This window comes from Heliangelus exortis, chromosome 3, assembly GCF_036169615.1.
Source record: "Heliangelus exortis chromosome 3, bHelExo1.hap1, whole genome shotgun sequence".
Classification (NCBI taxonomy): domain Eukaryota; kingdom Metazoa; phylum Chordata; class Aves; order Apodiformes; family Trochilidae; genus Heliangelus; species Heliangelus exortis.
In genome coordinates this window covers 55,191,961-55,215,350 of record NC_092424.1, presented here as the reverse complement: position 1 = coordinate 55,215,350, position 23,390 = coordinate 55,191,961, and the positions used below count along the sequence as shown (strand labels likewise).

The following is a 23,390-nucleotide window of genomic DNA, read 5'->3' as shown; positions in this document are numbered from 1 at the left end:
GGTATCTTGTTGCTGTGCAGTCAGAATTGCCTGCTGCTAGCACAGTGAGATGAGCTCCTGCCTTTGTCAGGTGATGGGAACCCAGTGCTTCCTAATAATTCTCTTTTGTTGCAGTTTAGCATATTCCCTCCTACTGCAGGTGACATATAATTTCCCAAGCAACAATATTCTGTAGAACCTTTTTGATAAACTCTCTGACCTGCTCATAAAGCCAGACTGCTACATGATACCCCTAAGCAAAAGCCATATCCAGCTTCATAGTCATCCAGAATGTCTCATGAGATTGGGTTTGCCCCATATTCTGGTACATCACCCAAAACAGGCTGTGGGGGATTAAGAGGAAGATCACATTTTAAAGTCAAGCACCCCAAACAGACATTCTCCCAGCAGCCTCAGACCATGGCTTGCAAAAAAATGGCAGGTGGAAAAACATGTCTGATTATCATATTGGCATGTACTTGAGGCTTTTTAAAGTTAAAAACAAGAAAACGTAGAACTCTGTGAATTTCAGTAACAGGGTATTTACTGATGTGCTTTCTAAAAGACAGGATGCTTAATAAAGTCACTGCAAGTGGACTTCAGTTTCAGGATCAGCTTGATTTGCAGTCCTACTAAGAATGCACTGGAGCAGCCCACATATACCAGTGGACCTATTTACAGTTTACTTGTATTTCAGAAGCTGTCTCTCTGTATAGGAATGCATTTCACTCAAGATGGTAACATATTGAGTGCTTGGGAAAGGATTTAATACCCATACATCTGGGATGATCAGAGAACCTATCAACTTTCAAGTGGATATAGAGGTGCCTAATTCCCTTCAGCCCATCTGAATATATCAAGACAGGCTTCAGACTTCAAAATGAATGAGAGCTACAACAAAACAGCAGTGCAAGAAAAATCCACTACCTCCTAGAAGCTAAAAATCTTGCTAGGGACAAGTTTGTAGCACTCAAAGCAGGATACATTCACAATTTCATTGAGTTTAGCCCTGCGTCTAGAAGAAAATGCAGAAGCTCTGCTCCACACTAGGAGGTGGCAGGGTGCACTCGGAGTGGAGACAAGCATCAACAAAGTGAAAATGTTGGTGCTGGATCCCACGGTCACAATACATGTGGTACAGGGTTGGAGGATGAGGTTGCTTCAGACTAACGCTATGCGGTCTCTTCTCATCATTTGAACGCCCACTCACAGTTTAAGTGCACCTGCTGTACCCCTGGAGCACATTTTCAGTTTAATTTCATCTGAAAACAATCCAGGCCACTTACTCCAAGACTGTTCTGCAATGTGAGTCACAGAGCAATAAACATGGCAAGAGAGACAAATGACTGATCCAAACTAAAATGCTAACAGGGATGCACTGCAGGGTGAACAAAAGCAGCTTCCCCATCTCTCCTCTTTCTCTCAGGACTGGTATAAGACAACTGGGGAGAAGAATCAGAGCTCTTTGAGAATGGCACCAGCCCGAAGGAAGGAAAGAAACCTTTGGAATTGATGGAAGATACCAAAAGTATTTAGAGAGCAATGGAGATCTCCCTTTAAACTTAAAGACACCAATTTAACTTGCTAAAGCAATATGCACCAGCATCAACCAGAGCCTTAGGCCACTTTGGAGACAGTATCCTGCTGCAAGAGGGTATCCTATTATTGCTACAGGAAAAAACAAAAAAATCCCAAAAAAAACAAGTTTGTCTTTTCTGTATTCTCGTATGATCAAAAAACCAAAAAAACAAAACAACAAAACCACAGTTACTTTCTGCAAGCTCCTTTTCACTTCCTAAATAAATAATTTCAATTGCTTTCTCTGTGGTGCTTTCAATGTCAGAGCACTTTATAGACTCTTTGCATGAGACCACCAAAGTGCATGAACTTTCAAGGAGCAGAAACATGAAGGGAAACTGGGCCAGTACTGACCAAATAAATGAGCTAATACATCTATTTCAGTGGAGAAGAAAACTGGCCTCTTCTCAGAACCAGCACCAAAAATCCACTCTTATTCCTGCAAGGACCGGGAACCCTGTGCAACTCTGAAGCAGGAAGCAGGACTGTAAACTGGCATCTGCATCACTGATGCAGTTGCTAATCACATTCTGTTTTGCTGGATTTCAGTTCTCTGAAAGTGACAAACAGCCTTTATTCCTTTTCCTTCTCAGGCAGCTCCCATTTATAGCAAGCTCAGGTGTCATTTTTTGTCCCACACGATGAGCGCAATAGCTTGTGTTTCACCTAAATTCAACTACTGTTTGGCTAACTTCCAGAAGTGAGGAATCCATCTTTCCTTCCTTGCAGTTGCTTGCTGAAATGGGTAATCAACCTCACTTGTCATTCCCTCATTTACATTTGCCTGGGCTCTGCTTCCAGTGCTGTCTGTATGCAAGTTCCAGTGACTGTACTGAGGTCTGGACTTCTCTCTCAAAACACTCAACATGCTGCTGAGATACTGATGCTTTCTGCACAACAACTGATCTTTTACATTGGGTTTTTCACTGCCACATGCCTGATCCTACCTCGAAAATAAGTAAGTGTTAAAAGCCCATCTGGCACAGTGGACTTTCCAAAAGAAGGAGCTAAGGGTGCTAAAAGAGTCCTCACAATGTGCTAAAGGCCTGGCTGGAAGGTGTGCATAACAAACAAGGCAAAGCATTACAGTAAGCACTGTCAGATGGCCAAGGGTGATTGTTACATACCCTTTTGCCAGCATCATCACACATCCAAAATCTCTGCTACAGGATGCCAGTGGAAGTGTCTCATGCAGGACACCAGGGACTGGGGCTCCCTGCACAACGTCAGCTGTTGCGTCTCATATAAACCCTTCAATTTGATACTAAGACATTATGATTGTTAAACTGGTGGCTCTTTATTGTGCTTCCTCATTTTGTCAGTAGAAATGCTGTCAGGATTTTATGCTTGCTCAGCTACACAGTGATTGGGCCTGTAAGAGTGCAGCAGGGTTTCAGTGTGCCATTCCTCAATGACCCCTTAATCATCCACCCCTCTCTGCTGCTCCTCCAACAACTTACCAGCCCATGGAGCCATGCCCAGGATGGGGGAGAAGTACCTGTGTTGCTATGTACCCACACAGGGCCACTCACATTCCAGCTTTCCCATATACCCCTGAAAAGCTGGGAAGCCACTTCTGGATCTACTAGGCTGGCAGCATCCCAGCTCCGTTCAGACCACCCCTGCTTCAGCCACCTTTGCCCAGCTGAATCCCTCACTCCATTCCCAGGCACAGGTAACACATCAGCCAAGTAGATCAGCCTAGAGAAATTCACACCCTCAAGCTATGGTAATTCTGATTTTTTAAACTTAGGGTTCAATTCTTCTCCTCTACAGAGAAGCACCGCAAAGAATGACACAAAGAGTCAAGAAGGCTGGCAATGAGGTAGCAGGGAGTAGAGCCCTGCCATGAGGCAGACAGGGAGGCAGAAGCCCTGAGTCTGTCACAGCTTGCCCAGGACACATGGACAGAACAGGCAGTGAAAGGGCAGCAGCAGCAATATTAAGCATGTTGAGGGAAGCATACTAAATAAGTACACACATACATACATACATACAAACACTGAGGCCATTCTTTAAGACCAAAGTTATTTGTGGAGCTTTGTGAATGTTAGGGCTTGCCAAATGTGCCAAGTCAGCAGTTTTTGAGAGATGATGTACTGAAAGGGAATGGCACAGACAGCAGCTGTGTCAGTTTTGCATATTTCTGTTTCCACCCAGACAGCTGCATCTCTGCAGAAACAGCCAGCCGTGATGCTGTTCTCTGTGGGGCAGACCACTGCCTGCTCCTCTCACACAATAGTATCCTTTAAATTCCAGCCACAGATCCTGATTTCAAGTGGCAACCAGGTTTTCCGAGGGGTTGCATTTATTTTTGAGTGTTCTTATTCCACTAAACAATACTTGGGTTATGGGTGCCATACTGCAGTATCAGGGCTTTAAGCCATGGGTCTGGGCTCAACCCCACCTGGCAGTCTGGGAAATAGAAGGTTTTACAGCACAGAAACAAGTCCCACATGCCACGTAAGCTTTGTGGGCCATTTTAAAATAATGGAATATTTTATATATATTTAAAATAAACATAACAAAACCAGGAACAGCTACTGTAAGACAGCCTGCTTCCACTGAATTTAATAGAGCTGCTCAGCCTTGTACCAAGTGAAGATTAGACCCTAACATTGACTCTATTGAATCTAACTGAATTGACATCCCACCTTGGTCCCCTGCCTGCTTCAAATTTCTTGCATTCATTCTATGACTTCCAACCAAGGCTCAGAGCTTATGCCTTCTTCTACAAGACTGCAAAGTTTTTAAAAATACTATGCACAGATTAAGTAAGAGCACTGTTTTTCACAACAGAAGTGAAAATATTTTTTCATACTTACTGAATGCCCTGTTGGAATAGATTCAGGCTGCAAATATTGACCCATGGACAGTGCTGGATTATGGTATAAGCCCCTCCGGGGAGATGCTGCTCTAGCAGAGGACATGTATCTCCTCTCTCGCCTAGGAGACAAATCTCTTCGAACAGATGCATCTTTCCCTGGTGACATTGGTCTCCTTGGAGATAGGTGACGTCTTGGTGATATGTCCCGTCTTGGTGATAACTCTCTTCTCAACACAGCCTCCTTCCGTGGGGAAAGGTGCCTCATGGGTGAAATATCTCTTCGGGGTGAAAGATGCCTTCTGGGTGACAAATCCCCTTTTGGCATTAAATACCTCTTTGGTGAGTTATCTCTATAGGGTGAAGAATCATAGCCAGGTGATGACTGTTGACTGGAAGGTGAAAGGTCCCTTGGAGACGAACTGGGGTCTAACGAGAGCACGTAATCCTCATCCATGCAGCTAGGTATGTCTAACCTGTCTTTATCAGGCTCTGAATCGGTACTTTTATTCTGGAAAAACCTCTGATATTCTGTCATCTGTGAGTCTTCGCAGGAGTCGCTTGGTGTTACGAGCTGGGTAACCTGAATGCTAGGTAAGGTGACCAAGTAACTGATAAGAGAGGAGTGTCCCACGGAAAGAGAGCCCTCGGGGGAAGACCCCTGTGATGCCCCAGCTGAGTTCACTGACAGAGAGGAGAACCGAGGGGGCTGCGGGCTGGTGCTTCTTGATCTGGTTTTTGGTGTCGAGTCTCCCTGAGTATCATCAAAATCATCCTCATCTTCATCGTCATCATCATTGTCGTCAGCATCCTCGCCATCTGACTCCTCTGCATCAGAAAACTGGTGCTCTGCTGAGAGGCCTGCCAGGTTGCTACTCTTCTCTGCCTCCTGTTGCATGTCCTCCATGTTTTCTGAAACAGCCACAAGTCAAAATAGTGAGCACACATCCCACTTCTTAAGCCTTCTGCCACATTCATTCCCTACCCAGCACACCCATTGCCATTGCAGGATGCTCTTCACCTGGGATGGCAGCATAATGACATTTTTTAAAGTCTAAACACATAATTTTTCACAATAATACCTTAAAAATCTATACTTGAAAGGAAGTATAAAAAGCAAATTCACCCTATGCCACCTTGCGACTTTGTTAAATGTTGCCATCTCTCCCATCTAAATTTAAAAAATCAGGAACTTGACAACAGGTTATGCTTTTATTTCTAGCTCCTCCTCATGAATCTTAATAAAAAATGTAACTCAGACAAATGGATTTTTTTATGCTTCCTGTTTATTAAAAAGATATCTCTTAATTAAAAAATGCCCCAAATACTCAATATATTTTCCCATGTCAGCCACTCTGCTAAAGTGCAATGAGTCATTTGCATACTCCAGAGGCCATTACAACCAAATTAAATTGTTCTGACATACCTGCTTCTTCAGTTTCAGCATCATCTACGGATGTCATTGATACTCCAAGCTCCAGGCATTTTTTCATGTGTGCTTTTGACTTCATATGTTTTGTCAGATTTCCTATGGATCAGAGATTAATCTAATTAATGGACAACAGCAAAGATCACTCTCCAAGTCAGGTTTGGTTGTATCTTAACTCTGTTATCCTGCAGATGGGGGTTTCTAGTTGAAAAAAAAAAAACCTCAACAGACAGGGCTGACTCATCTATCCCACAGTCCTCAGTCTTTTTTAATGAGAGCGGGGGTTTATATTAAATATATATATATATATATATATAAATAAACCTAACCTCAGGGTCTGAAAAGTATATAGCCATCTCTCCAATTTTTCTCATGACTGTTAGGCACCCTGGCAAGGCAAAAAAGTCACTTTTGAGTGTTAACTACCCCTGGGCTCAGTGTTCATGACATCAAATGAAGTCCAATGCAAATCAGAAGTTCAGGGCTCACACTCCTAGTTTCACAGTGGTACTTTTAAGCTAAGGGCCCTCCCATTTACTTCATATGTAGGCTCCAAATGTTCGGTGTATTTGAAACATTTTGAATCTAAAGTACCCCCCCCAAAAAAGACATTTATGAGAGACTCTTCTGCACAAATTTACTGTCTAGCTGTAATCTCTGAATTGAGAAGAGATGTAGTTACAGCATTCACCTGGGATGTGGGAAATCCAGGTTCCACTCCCTGCTTTGGAGCACAAATCTGAACCAGACACAGCAGGGATTTGAAATCAGATCTCCCAATTCCCTGAGGGAGCAATCTAACACTAGACTATTGACTTTCTGGAGTGCTTGTCTTGGTCTGTTTTTTCACAGATAAGAAAACTGGGTTGAGACTGGCCCCAAGAGACATTTCATGGCAGAAAATCTCGAGTGCAGAGCACAAGCTGGAGAAGCAAGAATATCACTTTAATGCATTAGCTACTTCAGTGCACTTGCAATACCCAACAGGGAAAGTACAGCACAAGCAAACCCAACACACTACCAAGAAATGGTGCTTCTTAGCTCAAGGAAAGCATTATGTGAATGTGTAGGGACCCCAAACAGTGTAGGGACCCCAAACAGCATCTTCAGCTGGTGCGTGTGGCACTTGCAATCTGGGGTTGGGAACACTGCAATACTCAGTTGGGTGGTAGAGTCATGCTTAGAAATTTACAAGGACAGCTTCTCTCCTCTGCCTTTCAGTCCCATCTAGCCCCAGTGATTGCCCTCTCAGTAAGAGTTTCTTATTGCACTACATGAAAAGTATAAATTGACCACTGATGCCCCTGGATGGCCAAACACTTGAAAACCTTGGTACCTCTTACAAACTTTCCCCTACGCTTATCAGCAAAATAGCAACAAAAGTTAAGATGCTGGCAACCGCTCATAAGCAGTAACACAACAGTTAAACAATTCTTGTACTTCAAAGGCTAGCTCAGTCTCTTCCTACTCATGCCCTTCTTGTGCAATAGCATACCACCTCCTCCCTGTTTCTTCTTCTCTGCCAGAAATGCCAGCCTCAGCAAGCAATTCCACATTTCTTTCCATGCCATCTCTTCTGCCTGGAATGTCCTCCCTGAACATAGCTGCAAAACCACAATCTTCCTTCAAGTCCCTCCTCAAGATCCATTCCTCCAGCAATGTCAAATGTAAACAATGATTTGAAAACAGCTCACCAGAGGGTCTATTGAGACTATGAACAAGCAGCTCCTTGTCTTTGTCTCTACACCCCCATGAAAGTTCTCATCCTAAATTAGGTTGATGGGTCTACTACCATCCATCAGCTATTCCCATCTTTGGCAGAGGAAGAAGTGCTGGAGTCATGGAAACTATTATAACCCTCAATCCTCAAAACAGCCATGAAGCTGCACTGGGAGCTTGGGAGAAATTTCCTTCAGCTTCCTCTCTCCCCATTCAAGTAAGTTAACTGCACTGGAACCAGAATCCATTTCCCTTGTCTGCCAAAGGGAAGCTACAAAAGGGAGAATGCAAGGCTCATTTGTCCTGTGTTACAAAGTAATGCTACTAAACAAAAGGATTTTTTTCTTTTAAAGAGATAGTCGCAGTACAAATCTGAATTCCAAAGAATATCATTATCTGTGGCCTCAGGGTGACAAATGGAAGCTTTTTTCTGTGCTGATAAATACATGTGAACACAAGCTATCAGATCTCTATTCATAATTAATGCTGCAGTGGATGGAGTAGCCCATCTGGGAGACATACATTATTTATAAATTTGAAACTGACCCACTGTAAAGCCCACGAAGGCATCTTTTCCTCAGCAGCTGATGCTCTGCTTCTACATTATGTCATAACTAGCATACTCTCCTAGTAGCATTTAAGTGTTGCTGCAATTAAAATTTGCACCATGTAACAATTTTGGCAGAAAGTATTATTTGTTCTTATGCTACTACATTTTCTCTTCAGACAAATGGACCAGTCAAGAGCCTACAGCTCTTAATGAAGCTGTCCAGGGAGTCTCAAAGTCTCACAAAATCCCTCAATCAATTAAACAGAAGAGAAAAGCCTCTCTCATGAAGTCCTGTATACATAAACACAATAATTTTATTCTGAAAAAAAAAATGTTTTTTTGATTGCAAGTGGTGCTTGGATCCCAGCTGTCAAAATAGCTCAAGATTTGTTTGGCAAGTGGCAAGAGCTCAGCAAATATGGTTAAATACCTTTAGTTTTGAAGGCAAAATTGCACAACTTGCATACATAAGGCCGTACATCAGTATGAGTGCGGATATGTTTTTTGAGCATGCTCGGCTTCTTGCAGCGAATTCCACATTCTTCACAAATATACTTTCCTCGGCCACGACCTCTGACATAGACATAATCCTCATTTGATTTGTACCTGTTGGAAGAGAGCAAGCATTTAAGACATACAGACTCTGGGTAACATACATGCACAAACATCACCTCTGTGTATCTGATCCTGATCCCGTCTATCATCACAGACATCACAAGTCCACAGAAGTCCATAGGAACTACTGAACATTCACACTGGGACTCACAAAGCATTGGTCTTTCAGGGAATTCACTGGTCCCAGTGTGCTTTTAACACTGAGACCAAAGGGTTGCAGTACAACAATAGCATATACACCTTGTCAGGAAACAGATAAGCTTAGCTACCATTCCCATAGACACAGCACAACTCCAAATATGAGTCTGCAGTTGTATTTATTTCACCTAATGGTAGTCTCATACAATTCAAGCATCTACCACCACTGAAAGCAGTGTCATTTTCTTGCATGGTATTTTAATGTATTCAGCCCTTGGGATCAGAAAAGTCACATCCTGGAAATGCTAGTTTCTCCCTATTAAGAGAAAAGGAATGCAGATGACTAGCAAGGATGCATGCATGTACTCTACAGATGCCTGAAGTTACTGAAGATGGATCCCTCTTTAAAGGGACACCAAGTTGAGTTTACTCAGGTACATGTTCCTTTAGAATCAAAATGGGAAACTTCCAACCTGCATACTTAGCAAAAAGCTGTTAAAGGTGTAAGCATAATTTTGCTAATCACACAGTGTGTAGTTAGATAGCAAATAAGCTGTGCAAATCTAGGTAAAGCTGCACATGGCCTTTACTATCATGTTCAATTGTTAATACTGTTTCTGAAATCTGAAAGGGCCCAAGGGATCTGCTCAGGCTGTTCTGATGTTTGAAGAGCACTGGGCATTCCCTAGAAGGAGATTTTTATCCTCAAATACCCCAAGTATAATCCAGAAACTTCAGGAACTAAGAAATCATATTTTTTCTGCTCTCTGTCCTCCATTGCCCTCTCTCTAAGCAGCTCACAGTACTTCCAGTCACCCTGTCTATGCAGAACCCACAAACTATCATTGGTACTAACAGTCAGCTCCCGAAATAAATAAGGGATTGTGTGAAAGATTCTGTTAATGTGGTGACAACTCTACAACAAGCAAGTGGAAATTTTGGGGTTACAGAGCTGAAACATTTTTCAAGTGTGCTTTTCTTAGAGGAGCACTTCTTCCATATGTTCAGCTATATCACTGGCAATATAAATACTGAAACTATTCTCTTAGAAATATATAAAACGCCGTCTTCTTCTCATGTCCATCTTGCTATCTATGAAACACATCAGCTCCTCTTCAAATGTGGATGCATAAGTTCAGGGTTTTTTTTCATCTCCTTTCTAATCAAGTTAGCCCTTTCCTCTTCCTTCATTGTCCCCAGCTCCATGGGCAAAACTGGCATAGTCTAATATCATTTAATATTTTGTGATCTCTCTAGCGGGATTTTTGTATAACATTTCTGTGATTCTGCTTTTCTATCTGCCCCATTTCCCAGGTTCTCCTTCATAAACACATGCCAATGACTCGTAGTCATCTCTCTATCCATTTCTTCGACTACCTCCAGGCTTTCTCCCACAGACAGAAAAAACACCCATTACTGTTTGAAAGACTGCCATTTCATCTTCTTTTCAACTCTCCTTACATCCTGATTTTTCTGGGACAGAGTCTACCATACCACCCCTGATAATGCTAAGACAAATGCTGTATTACAACATGTGCTTTTCTGTTGCTCCATCTCTGCTTCTCCATCTCTTCCTGACCTCATTCTACATGCTTCTGTCACTTGTCAGATCCCATTGGGCACAAAGACAGTTGGACAAGAGCTGTCTCTTCATCATTTGTATGGACAATTCTTGGCTGTAACCAACCTCCTCTCTCTAAACAGCCTTCACCATAATAATGACTGTAAGAGAAATGACACACACTACTCTGACATTTAAAGAAGGTCTGGTCCAAAAACTCAAACTCCAAAAGACTATGTCTATAATTATTATCTTTCTAGCCCCTAGGAATATTAGGTATTACTATTACCTTGTGCCTCTGTCAAAGTTTTCAGTAACTTCCCCCTTCCCACTACACAACCTTCATATAAGGTCTGCAGCCACTGAAGCCACTCTTGAATTTGATTTGAATGGGACTCTAGACTTAAGCAGTAACAAGCATCAGAGTCCTGTGATTTCTATCCAGAATGTGATTTATTGGAGGTTTTTCAATTACAGTAGTCTATTAGTGATACATATAAGGAGCAAACATAAGCAGAATGTCAACTCTTGCTGTCAGCTGACAATGTCACTAAGCTAAATATCCTATGAGTGGGCATGCTTACCATGTCCTTCCTTTTTCACTTCATGCTGCTAGTAACTACCTAGCTGTACTACAGCAAGCATCAAACTTCAAATTGCTGCTTTCCCTTGAGAAACACTGCTTCATATCCTATCAGGGTTTTGCACAGATGATAGAAAGCAGATTTGCTGATTCAGGTAATTTAATTTGAATCAAGCTACCTGCCTGAGGTAATAATATGGTTATTAGGTTCTTCCTTCAAAACTCCATCAGCAATGCTGCTTACAAACTACTCTTGATGACCTTTGGTGCAGCAAGGTGGTGATGTGCTGTGACACCTACTTTTCAGCTCAACTCCATTCATTCTGGTCCTTCAGCTTCTCACTCATCACTAAGCCCATCTGGTTTTTGTCCACCTGCCATGTGAAAGCTCCACTCTCCTGGCACAAGGCAGCTGCACAACTGCACTTCCCTGCTGAGGGGACAGGCTTCCCACAACCCTAGCACTCTGACAACAGCAGATCTTCCTCAGCTGTGAATTTTGAATTGCCTTCTCCACACTTATAAAACAAAAGCAATCAAGAAGCCTAAGCGAATGCGCTCACCAAGACATGAAACTAAAATGAAAATACTCTGCTGAAACAAGATACAACCATGCGTGCTTGTCTGTCCAGGGGAAAAAAATATCAAAAAGAAAAGACATTTGCTGCATAGTTCAGTGCACCACTTGCACGTGCTGAGATGATACAAAGATGAGCTTGGTGAGAGGAGACCAGAACAGAGTACAACAGAACAGCTCTACAAAGAGCAAGCAAGCACAAAACCCACCCATGTTAAAAACTAGCTTTTAGGAGTCATAAACAAAAACCTGCAGAGAAGGACCAATTCAATAGTCAGGACAGAAAACAATGAAAGACATGGTTATAACATGTAAAGAATATTTGATCCATTAAAAATAAATGAGCCAAACTCATGAAAATAATAAATCTACCCTTCCACACATAATTCCTATGGAAGGTATGACAAATTATGATGTACAAGGACAGAGTGGACCCAATAGCACTACATCATCTCATTCACTGTAGTTTTGCAGGTTATATGCTCCTCCTGGGGGGGAAGCCTCTGTCTACTGCAGAGATTATTTGTTCCCCCCCTCTAAAAATCAATGTGCACATCAAGGTTTCTTACTCAAAGGCTAAAGGACGTCTAAACACATCCAAGTATTGCTAAGAGACATTTCTAGGTGACTTTAATTATATACCTTTACACAAATAGTTTCATGGACTTTTTTGGAATACGGGCAAACTTAAGATGGTGTTAAGTAACACACAAACTCTCTGAAAGAAGGTGTTAGATGGTAGAGATGCTTTATAGAGTGATCTGTTGCAGCTCACACTGATTCGAACCCTCCTTTAAGTTCACTTTCTTAACACACTTTTACTCTTCTGAGTTTACTCTCACCACGCAGCTTACATCAGTGCAGCCCATCTTCAGCTGGTGATCGAAATTCAGAAATGATAAACAGTGGGAAGCAAGCAAATTTTACACTTCAAAGCGGGTGTGAGTTGAAGCAACAGCTCTTTAAATTTCTTGTAAACTTAGGCTCACCCCTGAATTTGGGTCACCCTTACACAGCCATCCTAGTGGCTTGGGTACTAGGCCATTGTACAACTACAGAGAACTGCCAGGATCATAGTGCATGGGCCTGTTATACCTATAACAATCTCCAAAATAACTTTTTCAGTCTTTCAGAAAAGATTTAGACTTCAGTCTTGCAGACTACAGAGAAATGCCAATGCTCCTTTCATGGAGACTGTCCAAGTGGAGCCAAAACTCATAATGGCAATGAAGAGCAACTGAGATTTTAAAGGGTACAAACTGATGGGAGTAGGAAATGGATGCATGGATTTCTTACGTCTTCATCCTGAGCTATTTATTTGCCCCAATAAAACAGTATTGTGAGACCATTTGACTTTGGTCAAACTGAAAAACACATCTTGCTCAGTCACTTGATGACTCACTACTAGCAAGTGGCAAATTAATTGCATTACATCAGTATTCTGTAAACAAAATAAAACAACACTTTAGAGTTTACTGAGGTGGCAAACAAGTATCCATTTCATTGGCTTTTTATAACAAGTTTCGTAGGCCTTAAAACAATTCTAATGTGCTTTCAGATCTCCTGTTTCCCCCTCTTTGCTATTTTTTTCTGTTATCGCTTGAATGACAAATAGCCATGGTAAAATTAAACAGTATTTTATCAACCATATGTGACAGATTTATGGATTAGGCTTGAATACTATAGATTCCAATGTCACTTAAATTTTATTTCCAATATACAATTTTATTAAATAATAATAATTTACAAGAATATGAGTACGCATGCCCAGCTAACCCATTCAAGTGAGTGGAGGTGTAGTCTAAAAATGGCAGAGAAGCCGTGGCTCACTGAGATCATGAAATACAAAGAAATGGTATAGAAAACATCAAAATGTTAACCATTTATCCATTTCTTTATATCTAGGGAATGAAAGTAACAATTTCAAGTGATTGCTCTCACACAGATGGAAAACATTATTTGCTAGCGGGTAGAGCCAAGAGTAAGTAAATAGGTACCCTGTAGCTTTAGACTGACATGTACACAGACAAGAAGAGGATTGGGAGCTACAAGACATGGCAGGAATACAGGAGACTGTTCACATTCTAAATCATTCATATTAATGTTCAAATCTCTTAAAAATGACAGGCTGAGCTTGAAATTTCCAGTTGAATTTCCTTACCCTCCTTCAAAGATTTTAATTCGTATCGGCTCAGTTTGTTTGGATGTAATGTCTTTATCTCCATGAATGTCTCCTTTTACTCTTTCTTTTATAATATTCCCCACTACTTTCTTTTCAAGCTTGCTGCCAAGCAAGAAGAATGGCTCGTGTTTCATCTGTAGAACAAAGTCAAGGAAGGGTGTTACTGCTGGAGCACAGAATAAACACACACTTTATTGCAAGCACTTTTAACATTCCAGGTCAAAGCCAAACTCTCATTTTGGTGCAACTCTATAGGATTAATTAATTTGTCCCATTTAATTTGATGGTGAATAAGATAGAGGGCAGCACGGACAAATATTTACAAGAGTCTTGTCAGAAAAGACAGCACCGTAACTTTCCTCAGAAAAAAGAATCATGGAAAATAGAGATGGAAAAGTCTTAGGCAATTTATTGCCATTACAGAATTTTCCCTGGCACAATTATCTAATACTTTGTCCATGTGAAAGAGTCAGTATGCAAAATACTGGATCTGAAGATCTTACACAATTTTAACTTAAACTTCATTTACATACGAGAATGGATGTTTGGTTTTGATACTGTTCGAATCAGGACATTGCAAAATCAAAAGACAAAATAAAAGGAGATAAGGTATCAGGCTCTGGCACGCATGAAGGGATGGCTATAAAAGCCTCACTTTTTACATCTCCTTTTGAAAACAGAGGCAGAGACAGCAGAAGTAGCAGAGCTTGCAGAAGGGTACAGTTGTCATGGGAAGATGTCAATGTCTGATTGCCCAATGGGGAATGTTGTTTTTAAAAAAGTCATTAACTTACATTACTAGTTTACCAGTATTTTCTCAAATAAAGATATACAAATCTAATTTTATTAAAACCTTTTATTTACCTGAGCAAACTGCTTCCACGCACTCGATGATGTCAGTTTACCAGCTCCAGGCCTATGCATAGCAGCTAGAGTGTAGATTTCTGCGGTGTTTTTTTGCTTAGACCTTAGAAGTGCTAAAGTGGTCTTCGTACTTAGCCCAGATGGGTTTGGGTTACATGAACTTATACACCATGAAGCATAAACGGAAGATTTGAGGGTTGGTTGCTGAATGTAATTTGGTTTTGTGTAGTTTAGGAAACACCAGCTCACAGTAGTAGTTGTGCGCAGACTTGGGAACTGAAGGATCTGCTGAAAATCCGCTATGTCTGTCAGGAGAATGGTTGAGCCTGTGACTTTCCCACTGCTATTGGATGACATCTGGACTAACATCCCAAGAGGCAACTTTTGATGTTTCAGTTGGTCTTCTGGATGAATCTCTCCTGGTGGCAGTGAAGACGTCTGTGGACTCATGCTCATATCTGAGGCTGTTTCATCCACATCCAGTTCTTCTGGTGAGTCTCTTCCTTCAGAAGGACCACTGGACTTCTGTCCTGGTGATGTGGAATCAAAGCTGGAAAGTTTCTCTCTGCTCAGTGGGAAAGCATCAGCTGCTGGCATGCTGACAGATGGGAAATCTTGAGATGATGAGGACGAGAGTGGTGAAGAGGATGACACGGATGGTAGACTTTCTTTTGGCTCAGTAGCACAGCTCTGCCTTACTAGTTGAGGCTTCTGCATTTTTGGAAAATCTTTCTTTATATCTGAGTTAGTTAACTCAACTGCACTTAGCTCCTCAACTATCTGCCCATACATTTTTTCTTCTTTGACTCGCTTTTGCTGCTTGGTCTCCATGAAGAGCTCCAAGCTGCTGGCAGGCGAAAGCATTCGTTTGCTTCCTCCCAAGGTAGAAGCCATGTCAGAACTGGAAGGCAAGCACAGGGGAATCGGTGGCTCCAGTCCAAGTGGTAGTGTCTGTGGCACCTTCCACAAAGGATATTTTTCTAGCCCTCCATGCTGACCTAACACCTGAGCTATGTTAAATCCAATTCCTTGCATGGCTGCACTAGTTGCCAATGTTCTTTGAGAAACAGTCTCATCAACTTTACAAATTACAATCGCAGGACTGTTGCTTTGTCCAAGGATCTGGGAAATGCTTGTGTACATGACACTACCATAAGATGGCACATGGGTTTGAATCCTGACGGGAACAACTGTTCCTGGCAAAGACTGTACAGATTCATCACCTGGGGAGTCAAAATCTGACTGAAGATGCTGCTCAGAGGAGGTATCTGTTGGTTTAATGCTATGGTCTGACTGGTACTTAGCAAGCGTATTTTTTGAATACTGCTCAGATGTTCCTGAGTAATGCTGGTATGCTTGCTCTTTAGCATTCACATAATCAGCTGATTTCTTTCCAATAAGCTCTGGTGCATGTTCCAGGTGATAACTTGGTGGAACGTCTGTTTGGAAAGGTTGTTTGACATAAGATTTCTGCAACTGTTGTACAAAATGATGCTGGAAGTGTAGAGGTTCTGTGCATGACTGCCACAAGACAGGCTGCTGAGATGGTGGTAAGTGAACCATGCAGACAGCTGGATATGGGAACTGAAACAAGGTGCTATGAATAGGAGAAAATGGGAGTTTTTCCTGATGTGCAAATAGCTGCTGCTGCTCTGGATATTTGTTGGGAATATAAGGTGCTTGTTGGATCAAGGGAGTCCTTAACATTTCTGGGCTGTCTGCAAGAAGAGCCTGTTGCTGGGCAAGGTGGGATGAGCTATTACTAAGCTGAGCACAAGAGCCAATAATAGCCTGTTTTCCAGAGTCATCTACCTGAATGGGCTGAAGTACAGAGGAAGGGGAGGGATGCCAGGCAAGCTGAGAGGAGCGAAGGCCAGCCTGTACAAGTTCCATCTGCTCCTGCTTAATACTTTGCTCTGCGCTCTGATCAGTCTGGGAAATCTCTGGAAAACCACTGAAGGAAGCCTGGCGAACCAAGAAGCATTTCTTCCTTTCTCGGGATGGAGACAGTGCCACAGTAGGTGTCCCAGCTGAAGAGGCATGAGTCAGGTTCCCATAATCAAAGGATTTACTTCGGATCTCTGGAACTTCAGTAGTATGAGGACAGGGCATCTGTTCAGATGAGCAGCGTCTCATTTCCCTCTGATGGTGATGCCCAGGGACAGAAAGTGAGTAAGCACCAGCTGGAACTGTTAGAAACTCGGACTGTTTTCCAAACTCATCTTGTTTGGGAGGTGTGATGAACTTCATACTCTCTTCTCTTTCAAAGGACATGGAAAAACTTGAACTGTGGGACAGATTACTTTCTTGACTAGGGCTGCGTGAGAGGCTTGTACCTGTGGACTCAAAGCTGGATTCTCCAGAGGAGTGTTCCATGTCAGCCAGTCGTAAACGCTTCTTTTTGGGTGGTAGCTTTTCAGCTGGAAGTTGAGAAAGGGTTTCACTTCTCTGGGGCCACTGGAATTCTTCAGCGGGTCTCTCCTGCTCTTTACTCTGCACATCTTTTTCTTTCTCAGGCTTATCTGGCTCCTCTGTGACACGAATTTCAGGTACCTGTATGTTGTGCTGGCGAACCAACCTGGGCTGTATGTGATAGGACTGAGGCTGCTGTGATGGAGAGGGCTTACTGGTGTCAGCACTTTCCGCTTGTGGAGCTCGGTCCGGGCTCATTGGGGACTCACAAATCTCACTCTCGCATGTCTCAGATGGTGAATAGATCTTTTCCTGCTGGCAGGCAATATGTTCTGTAGATTCAGACCTTTCAAATGAGTTTGGCCTGCTCAATGAATTTGTGTGCTGAATGACAGAGATGACATTTCCAGGGGGCTTTCTAGCCAGAGATTCTGCAGTCTTTTCTTGCTCGGCAGATAAGGGTGAGTCTTCCAGAGAAGCTGCTGGGCTTCCAGAGTGCAAGTAAGGCCTGCAGATTTCAAAACGCTCCGCGTGGCATTGGGCAGCATTGTCCAGGCCTTGAAGAGCAAATCCACTCCTTGGCACTTCCTGAATTTGGGATTTGGGATCGAAGTCCAAATGCTGAGTTCCCCCAGTGGTGCCAGTCACACTGCTGCAAAGCATGGGACTGTCTTCCTCATCTCCAACACTCTCCTCTTTCCTGCGCTTTCTGTTTTCAAAAGTTGTTCCAAGCATGTATGGCACTGCCTGAGATTGTCCGAGTGGATCAGTGAAGCACTCTCCCACCTTGCTCATCCCACCTAAGGATGGAGAGTCCCTGTAGTTCTGTTTCTGAGCTTCAAATTCTTCCCACTTTCTGTAGTGCTTTCCAGTGGCATCATAGTCATAAAAAGTCTTGTCTCCTTTCTTCTCTTTTAAGGATGGTCCTTTGTCATGTCTGTCTGCCTGCCTGCTGGAAGCAATAATGATATTTTTCCCTGGTCTTCCATGATAGTCTGAATCTGAGTGCCCCTCCTGCACAGAGGGCAGTTCAAAGGCAGCCTGTCTCCTCAACATCCTTTGGTGTGATATTCCCACTGTCCCAGGGTAAAATACATCATCTGACCCAGTCATTTTCTCATCAAATGAATGGCTTCCTCTCAGAGATGGAGGGATACTTAGGCTGTTTGCAGAAGAGGTTGGCATGGAGTTACTTCTTATAAGAGGCGAGGAATCTACTGGGGGCTCTAGAAGGACAGGCACATCACCCTGCTGACTGGCTTGGTACAGGCCAGATTCACTTTTGATGGATGATGCGGTGGTCTGGGATTGTCTAGATTCTGTATTGCTGCCTGGATAAACTTGTGTAGATTTAATAGTGCTCAAATTACTGGAGTCAATGAGCTCTTCTTTATTTGGAGTCAGCTGAGAAACATGTTCCTCAAGCATTGTGATATCTAATCTGTTATTTAAAAGAGGTAATGGCTCTGCTTTGCCCTTTCTACCCATTAAACTGTGTTCCTGATTTGCTGTGGCTACTGTTACTGCTGTCCTTTGATTAATCCTATAGAACTTCCCAAAGATGATCTCTTCATAAGACTTTGCATTAGTATTTGGTGGGCTAATTTGCTGCTCAGCACTTTCTGAGCGGGAAAAATAGCCCGAGTCAGTGCTTCCTTTACTGTGTGGGCTCAGGAGGTTTAATGACTGCTCAGAATCTTGCCCTTTTTTCTCTGACAGTCTTAGTGCAAGTCGCTGCTTAACGGTATGAGAGTCCTCAGGCTTAGTACTCAAGGATGGGTTTTGCAACATATCAGAGCCAATATACGGTGAACTCTCACTGGGTAACTGAAGTCCACTTTTAGGGATAATCAAAATGGGCACTTTCATTGGCCCCACCAAGGACTCTTCCATGGAGGAGTGAAAACCGCTCCTGCTGGCAATGTCCAGGGGGAGCTGTGGGACAGGGCTCAGTTTGTCAGAACCTTCCACCAAGAGTGAGGTCTCCTCATCAGTATCTGTGCTCTGCTCGCCGTCTGAATGTATTTCTGCTTCTACATCGATGTAGTTGGCATCTAGGTCCAATTTAGAGACTGCTGAGTCTGTGAAAGGTACCAGTCCTGCTTTAATTGCATGGGCATGTGACTTCCTGTGCTTGTAAAGGTTGCTCTTTGTCTTGAAGGAGAAACCACAAGGAACACAAGGGTAGGGTCGCTCCCCAGTATGAGACCTAATATGCTTTTTAAGAACACTAGGTTTGGCACAAGCCCGATTACAGTAAGGACAAATGTACTTGCCGGGCTTTTTGGGTTTGTGCTCCTTTTTGTGAGCATCATCTGATTGTTCTAAAGATTTCTGAGAATATTGGCTGAATGCAGGGTTCAAACTTGAAATCTTCTTTCTGGAGAAACCTCCGCTATGGCTATGCATGTGAAAAGGAAACAAGTCCTCTGAGGCAACTGATTGCAAGTGGCTAGGAAACTGCCACGGAGGGCCTTCCAAGCTCTGATGTGGCTTTATATTGTGCAAGAAGCCTTGTGGCAATGAATGCTGTGGGAAAGAAAGTGAATGTTGACATGAGTAAGGACTGGGACGATGCTGTGGATATTGCTTCTCCGTGACTTGCTGTGCAGCTTCACTTGATGATACCAGTTTCCCAGAACTAAAAAGTTGTGCTGATGCTGTGTTTCCAATTTGCTCGTGATCTATTTGTGGTTGCCTCTGTACTTCTTGATTGCCAAAAGTGCTCATCTTAATAACAGCTGAATGTTCTTGCCTCCATCTACTTGGTACTTTAGCAGTTTCTCCAGACCTTGAGGTAGCTTTTTGCCCTATAGCGGTGTCCCCAGAGTCCATTTTGTTACACAAGGTCTTAAGTGCTAGTTCACTTGAAAGCTGTGCAGACACATGGAGTGTGTCCAAAGCTGTGCTTTTTAAAGTTTTGTTGCTTCCATTTTTCCAGGGCTGTTGCGAGTTCACAGACTTTTCCTTCTCTTTGGAACTTTCCACGCAGTAGTCTATAGGCATTAGATTTGTGTCTGTACACTAATTTGAGTATTCTACAGTTCTGTTCATGGCAGAAGCTTTCCTAAACAGTTTATTATACCTTTGCAAAGACTTGTTATAGTATTGGGACATTTTCCATTGTTATTAAATACTGAGATGCAGAATGACCCAGAGAAATCTGTCATCTACTAGGACAAAATTCTCTTCATCTCTCCCATGGTGACACAGCTATCTGTAAGCAAAAACAAAGAAACCACACACACCAATTATTATTAATACAGCTGTGCAAACTAACATTGATGCAGCTAGCTGCACTTTCATTGAGCCTTTCATGAGAAGTGTTTAGAGACTTAAGTAAAGGTAACTACATTTCACAAAACTCCCTTTTGTCAGGAGACACGGTAAAGATTGGCTCCAGAAATAGCACACAAGCGTAATCACTACTCGATAAAAGCCTTAGGAACAGAAAACAGGGATCTAGACTTTCCAGGTTGAACAGTCCCTTTGGAAGGCTTTCTGGGGACAGTTGAAAGGCTTGGTTATCAGAAAGTTCCACCACCTTCTTTCACAGCTCTTTCAGGAAAACACTGCTGAAAAGAAATCCTAACACTGGGTGGGAATTACCTTACTCAATGTTACTCACACTCTGGAAACAGACCTTAGTCCCTGGTTTTCCTCTAAAGTCAGTGGAGGGTGATCAATACTTCCAGAGCAAAAATCTTTCCATCTTGTGTTGAGTATTTCAGGCACAGGGCATGTCTCTGCACATGGCCCTCCACTCTGGAGATGCCTGTTTCTCTCTATTGGCTGGGCAGAAATACTAAATACCTTGGAGTACAATACCAAATTTTGAGATGGCTGAAATGAGGTACTTTTTATCTTAGACCATCTAACTGGTTTTATGGATGATGTTTAAACTACTTTTAAACACTCAAAAAAAAAAAAAAAAAAAAAAAAAAAGAGAGACATTGCATAAGCATTCTGAATACTCTACCAGTACCTTTCAACATCTCCATCTTCCAATCACTGCAATAAATTTTAGTGAGAATGTTTTACTAGAGGCAAGACACGTATTAAAGCAATGAGCTCTGACTGTGTTTATGTGCCTTTAGCATTTTAGATTTCAATGTCAAAATTTCTATCCAGCTATACGTGTACCACTTATGCTTAAATGCACCAGGCTACCACAGTTCCATTACAAAGAAGAAATGCTCAGTGCTGTGCTTTTCATATACAAGTCCAGCATTTGAATTTGAAGAACAGTGTAGGTTTCTTGCTTCCGTATTATCCAAACACAGGCTTTTTTCTGGATGCAACAGTGAGAAATACAGCAACAGTCCTGATTTTACAATAGCAAGGAAAAGGGTAAAAAAAGCAGTATTAGAGAAACTGGAATCTTTTTTCAGTGAAAAAACTCAATTAGGCTTGAAGACACATTAGCAAAGGGCAGGAAAATGCATAGGGAAAGGGAATATATGATCTTTTTTTTCAGTATAAAACAATTACCTGCATCTTCCAGGAATCTAATAGTCATGAGTATCTTCAAATTTCCTGTAGAAAAAAAAAATACAATCATAAGAAATTCCTGACATTAAGCATAATGCTGGAAAAAAATTCTATTCTTTATAGCAGAGGCCTGGAAATTTCATTTCTCCATATACTGGAAAAAAGTCACATTGTGTATTAGAGGTTTGAACAACCCCATTTTGAAGAAGAACCAGAGCAAGTCTTTTCAAAATATTTAGGTTTAACTGCAAGTCTGAACTAATGCAGTCTCACCTTCCCGAATCGTTCAAAAGAGAGCTGCCAATGTCCCTTCACTAAGCCTGGATTATCCCTGAATCCCATTGGCAAATCCTCTTTAAATGCCTCTCCCCAGTTAATACTTTTAGGCTCCAGGCCTCTCATTAAATGCTTCAGGGACCTGAGCAAAATCCCATCCAGGGTGTCACCACTCAGGTACAAGAAAATGGAGTGAAAAGTGAGTAGGTTTCCAAATCTGCTAATGTCACTTGGATACTCAAGACTATAGGGCTGCCTTTTAACAGAAGAAACATATAGACCAAATACATGAAGGACTTCTGTGATTGCCACGATATGCCATTTGTCTGACCATTACCAGACTGCAGGCTGCTCTCTGCACTGCAGAAAACAAAAGCACAGAGAACACCCCTAGAAAAGGGACCCTCTCACTTTCTTGAGGAGCATTTATCCAGTCAAAGGAGGACCCTCCCTTTCAGTTTTCAACAAGTCTTATCTTGAAAACAGAGTCTGGCTTTTGCTTCCTTAAAAAGGATGTTTGCTCAATTGTGATAACAAAAGCAACAATTACAGGTTTTCTTTGTGTTTTTTAAAGGCCGAAATTCAAAGCATCTCTAAAGAGCAGATCTTTAGAAACAGCTGGAGTATTAGCTTTGGAAGATAATATATAGGCTACTATAATGATCCTCAATTAGAAACTGTCAAAAAAACAACTAGAGCATTCATGTTGTCTCCGTTGAATAAAACCAATGGATGATGAAATAGTAAAGCCTATAAAATTTTTTAAAAAATGAGAAATTGAAAAATATTTTTTAATTCTTTGTCATTAATAACACTTTCAAAGAAAAATGGATGTCAGTAAAGCCACATGACTTCCCATAAGCAGAGTCTCTACTGTGTCACCAACTGTCAATTATTTAATAATGCCAATGACATATCAGTAGTCAGGACAGCAACAGCTAATGGACTGTTGGTTTAGTCAAATATGGACAACACATTTTTAAATTTTAACTGTACAGAAATCCCACATAGTGCAAAATAATAGCAAGCAATGAAATACAAACAAGAATACTTGAGGTCACAATGCCATTCAGCTTTGATGCGCTAATGGCTTTTTAAATATCTCTCATCTAATTCTCTAAACGAACAAAGAAAAAAAAGTAATTCAAGTAAAACTTTTTCTCATTTTTCTAGTTCACTTCCTCAAAAAAAAAGTGTTGCTTCAAATGGAAAAGGAAATTCTCATGTGATTTACAAAATATCAGAAGTCGTTACCATGGAGCAGCTCTGCAGTGCCTTAAGAAATGGCAGGTAAGCAGAAAACCATTTTCCTCGATTGAGCTAAACTGAATCTCAGGACAGTGTTGATGCCAATATACAAGCACAGATGTAAAGGAAAAATGAATGGCTTGAGAAGCAGAAACAGGGAAGAGAGGGAATGTGCCTCACTGAGAGAGCACGAAGTTATTAGCATCTTCAAAGGAAAATACTTTTCTCCTTATTAGGCAATTTTGCAAATGGTGAAGAAGAAATTTCTAGAAGATGGGAGCATCCTTTCTGTTCCATACTCCCTCTACCAAGAGTGCCTTTACAGAAGAGAATTGTCTGTCATGGAAATGTGACAGCAATGGTT

At 41.9% G+C, this 23,390-nt stretch overlaps 1 protein-coding gene across 9 annotated transcripts in view; it reads right to left on the bottom strand.

Moving 5' to 3' along the window:
* Window positions 1-23,390, bottom strand: part of HIVEP2 (HIVEP zinc finger 2) — a 139,476-nt gene that overhangs the window by 4,092 nt on the left and 111,994 nt on the right. For all 9 annotated transcript variants that reach the window (XM_071740710.1, XM_071740709.1, XM_071740713.1 and 6 more), the window contains 6 exons: window positions 21,503-21,547; window positions 14,600-20,228; window positions 13,715-13,869; window positions 8,510-8,685; window positions 5,808-5,909; window positions 4,383-5,293 (listed from right to left, as the gene is read on the bottom strand). In XM_071740710.1, coding sequence (XP_071596811.1) covers window positions 4,383-5,293; window positions 5,808-5,909; window positions 8,510-8,685; window positions 13,715-13,869; window positions 14,600-20,017 — 6,762 coding nt within the window. In that variant the 5' untranslated portion in view covers window positions 20,018-20,228; window positions 21,503-21,547. The remainder of the gene's footprint in view (window positions 1-4,382; window positions 5,294-5,807; window positions 5,910-8,509; window positions 8,686-13,714; window positions 13,870-14,599; window positions 20,229-21,502; window positions 21,548-23,390) is intronic.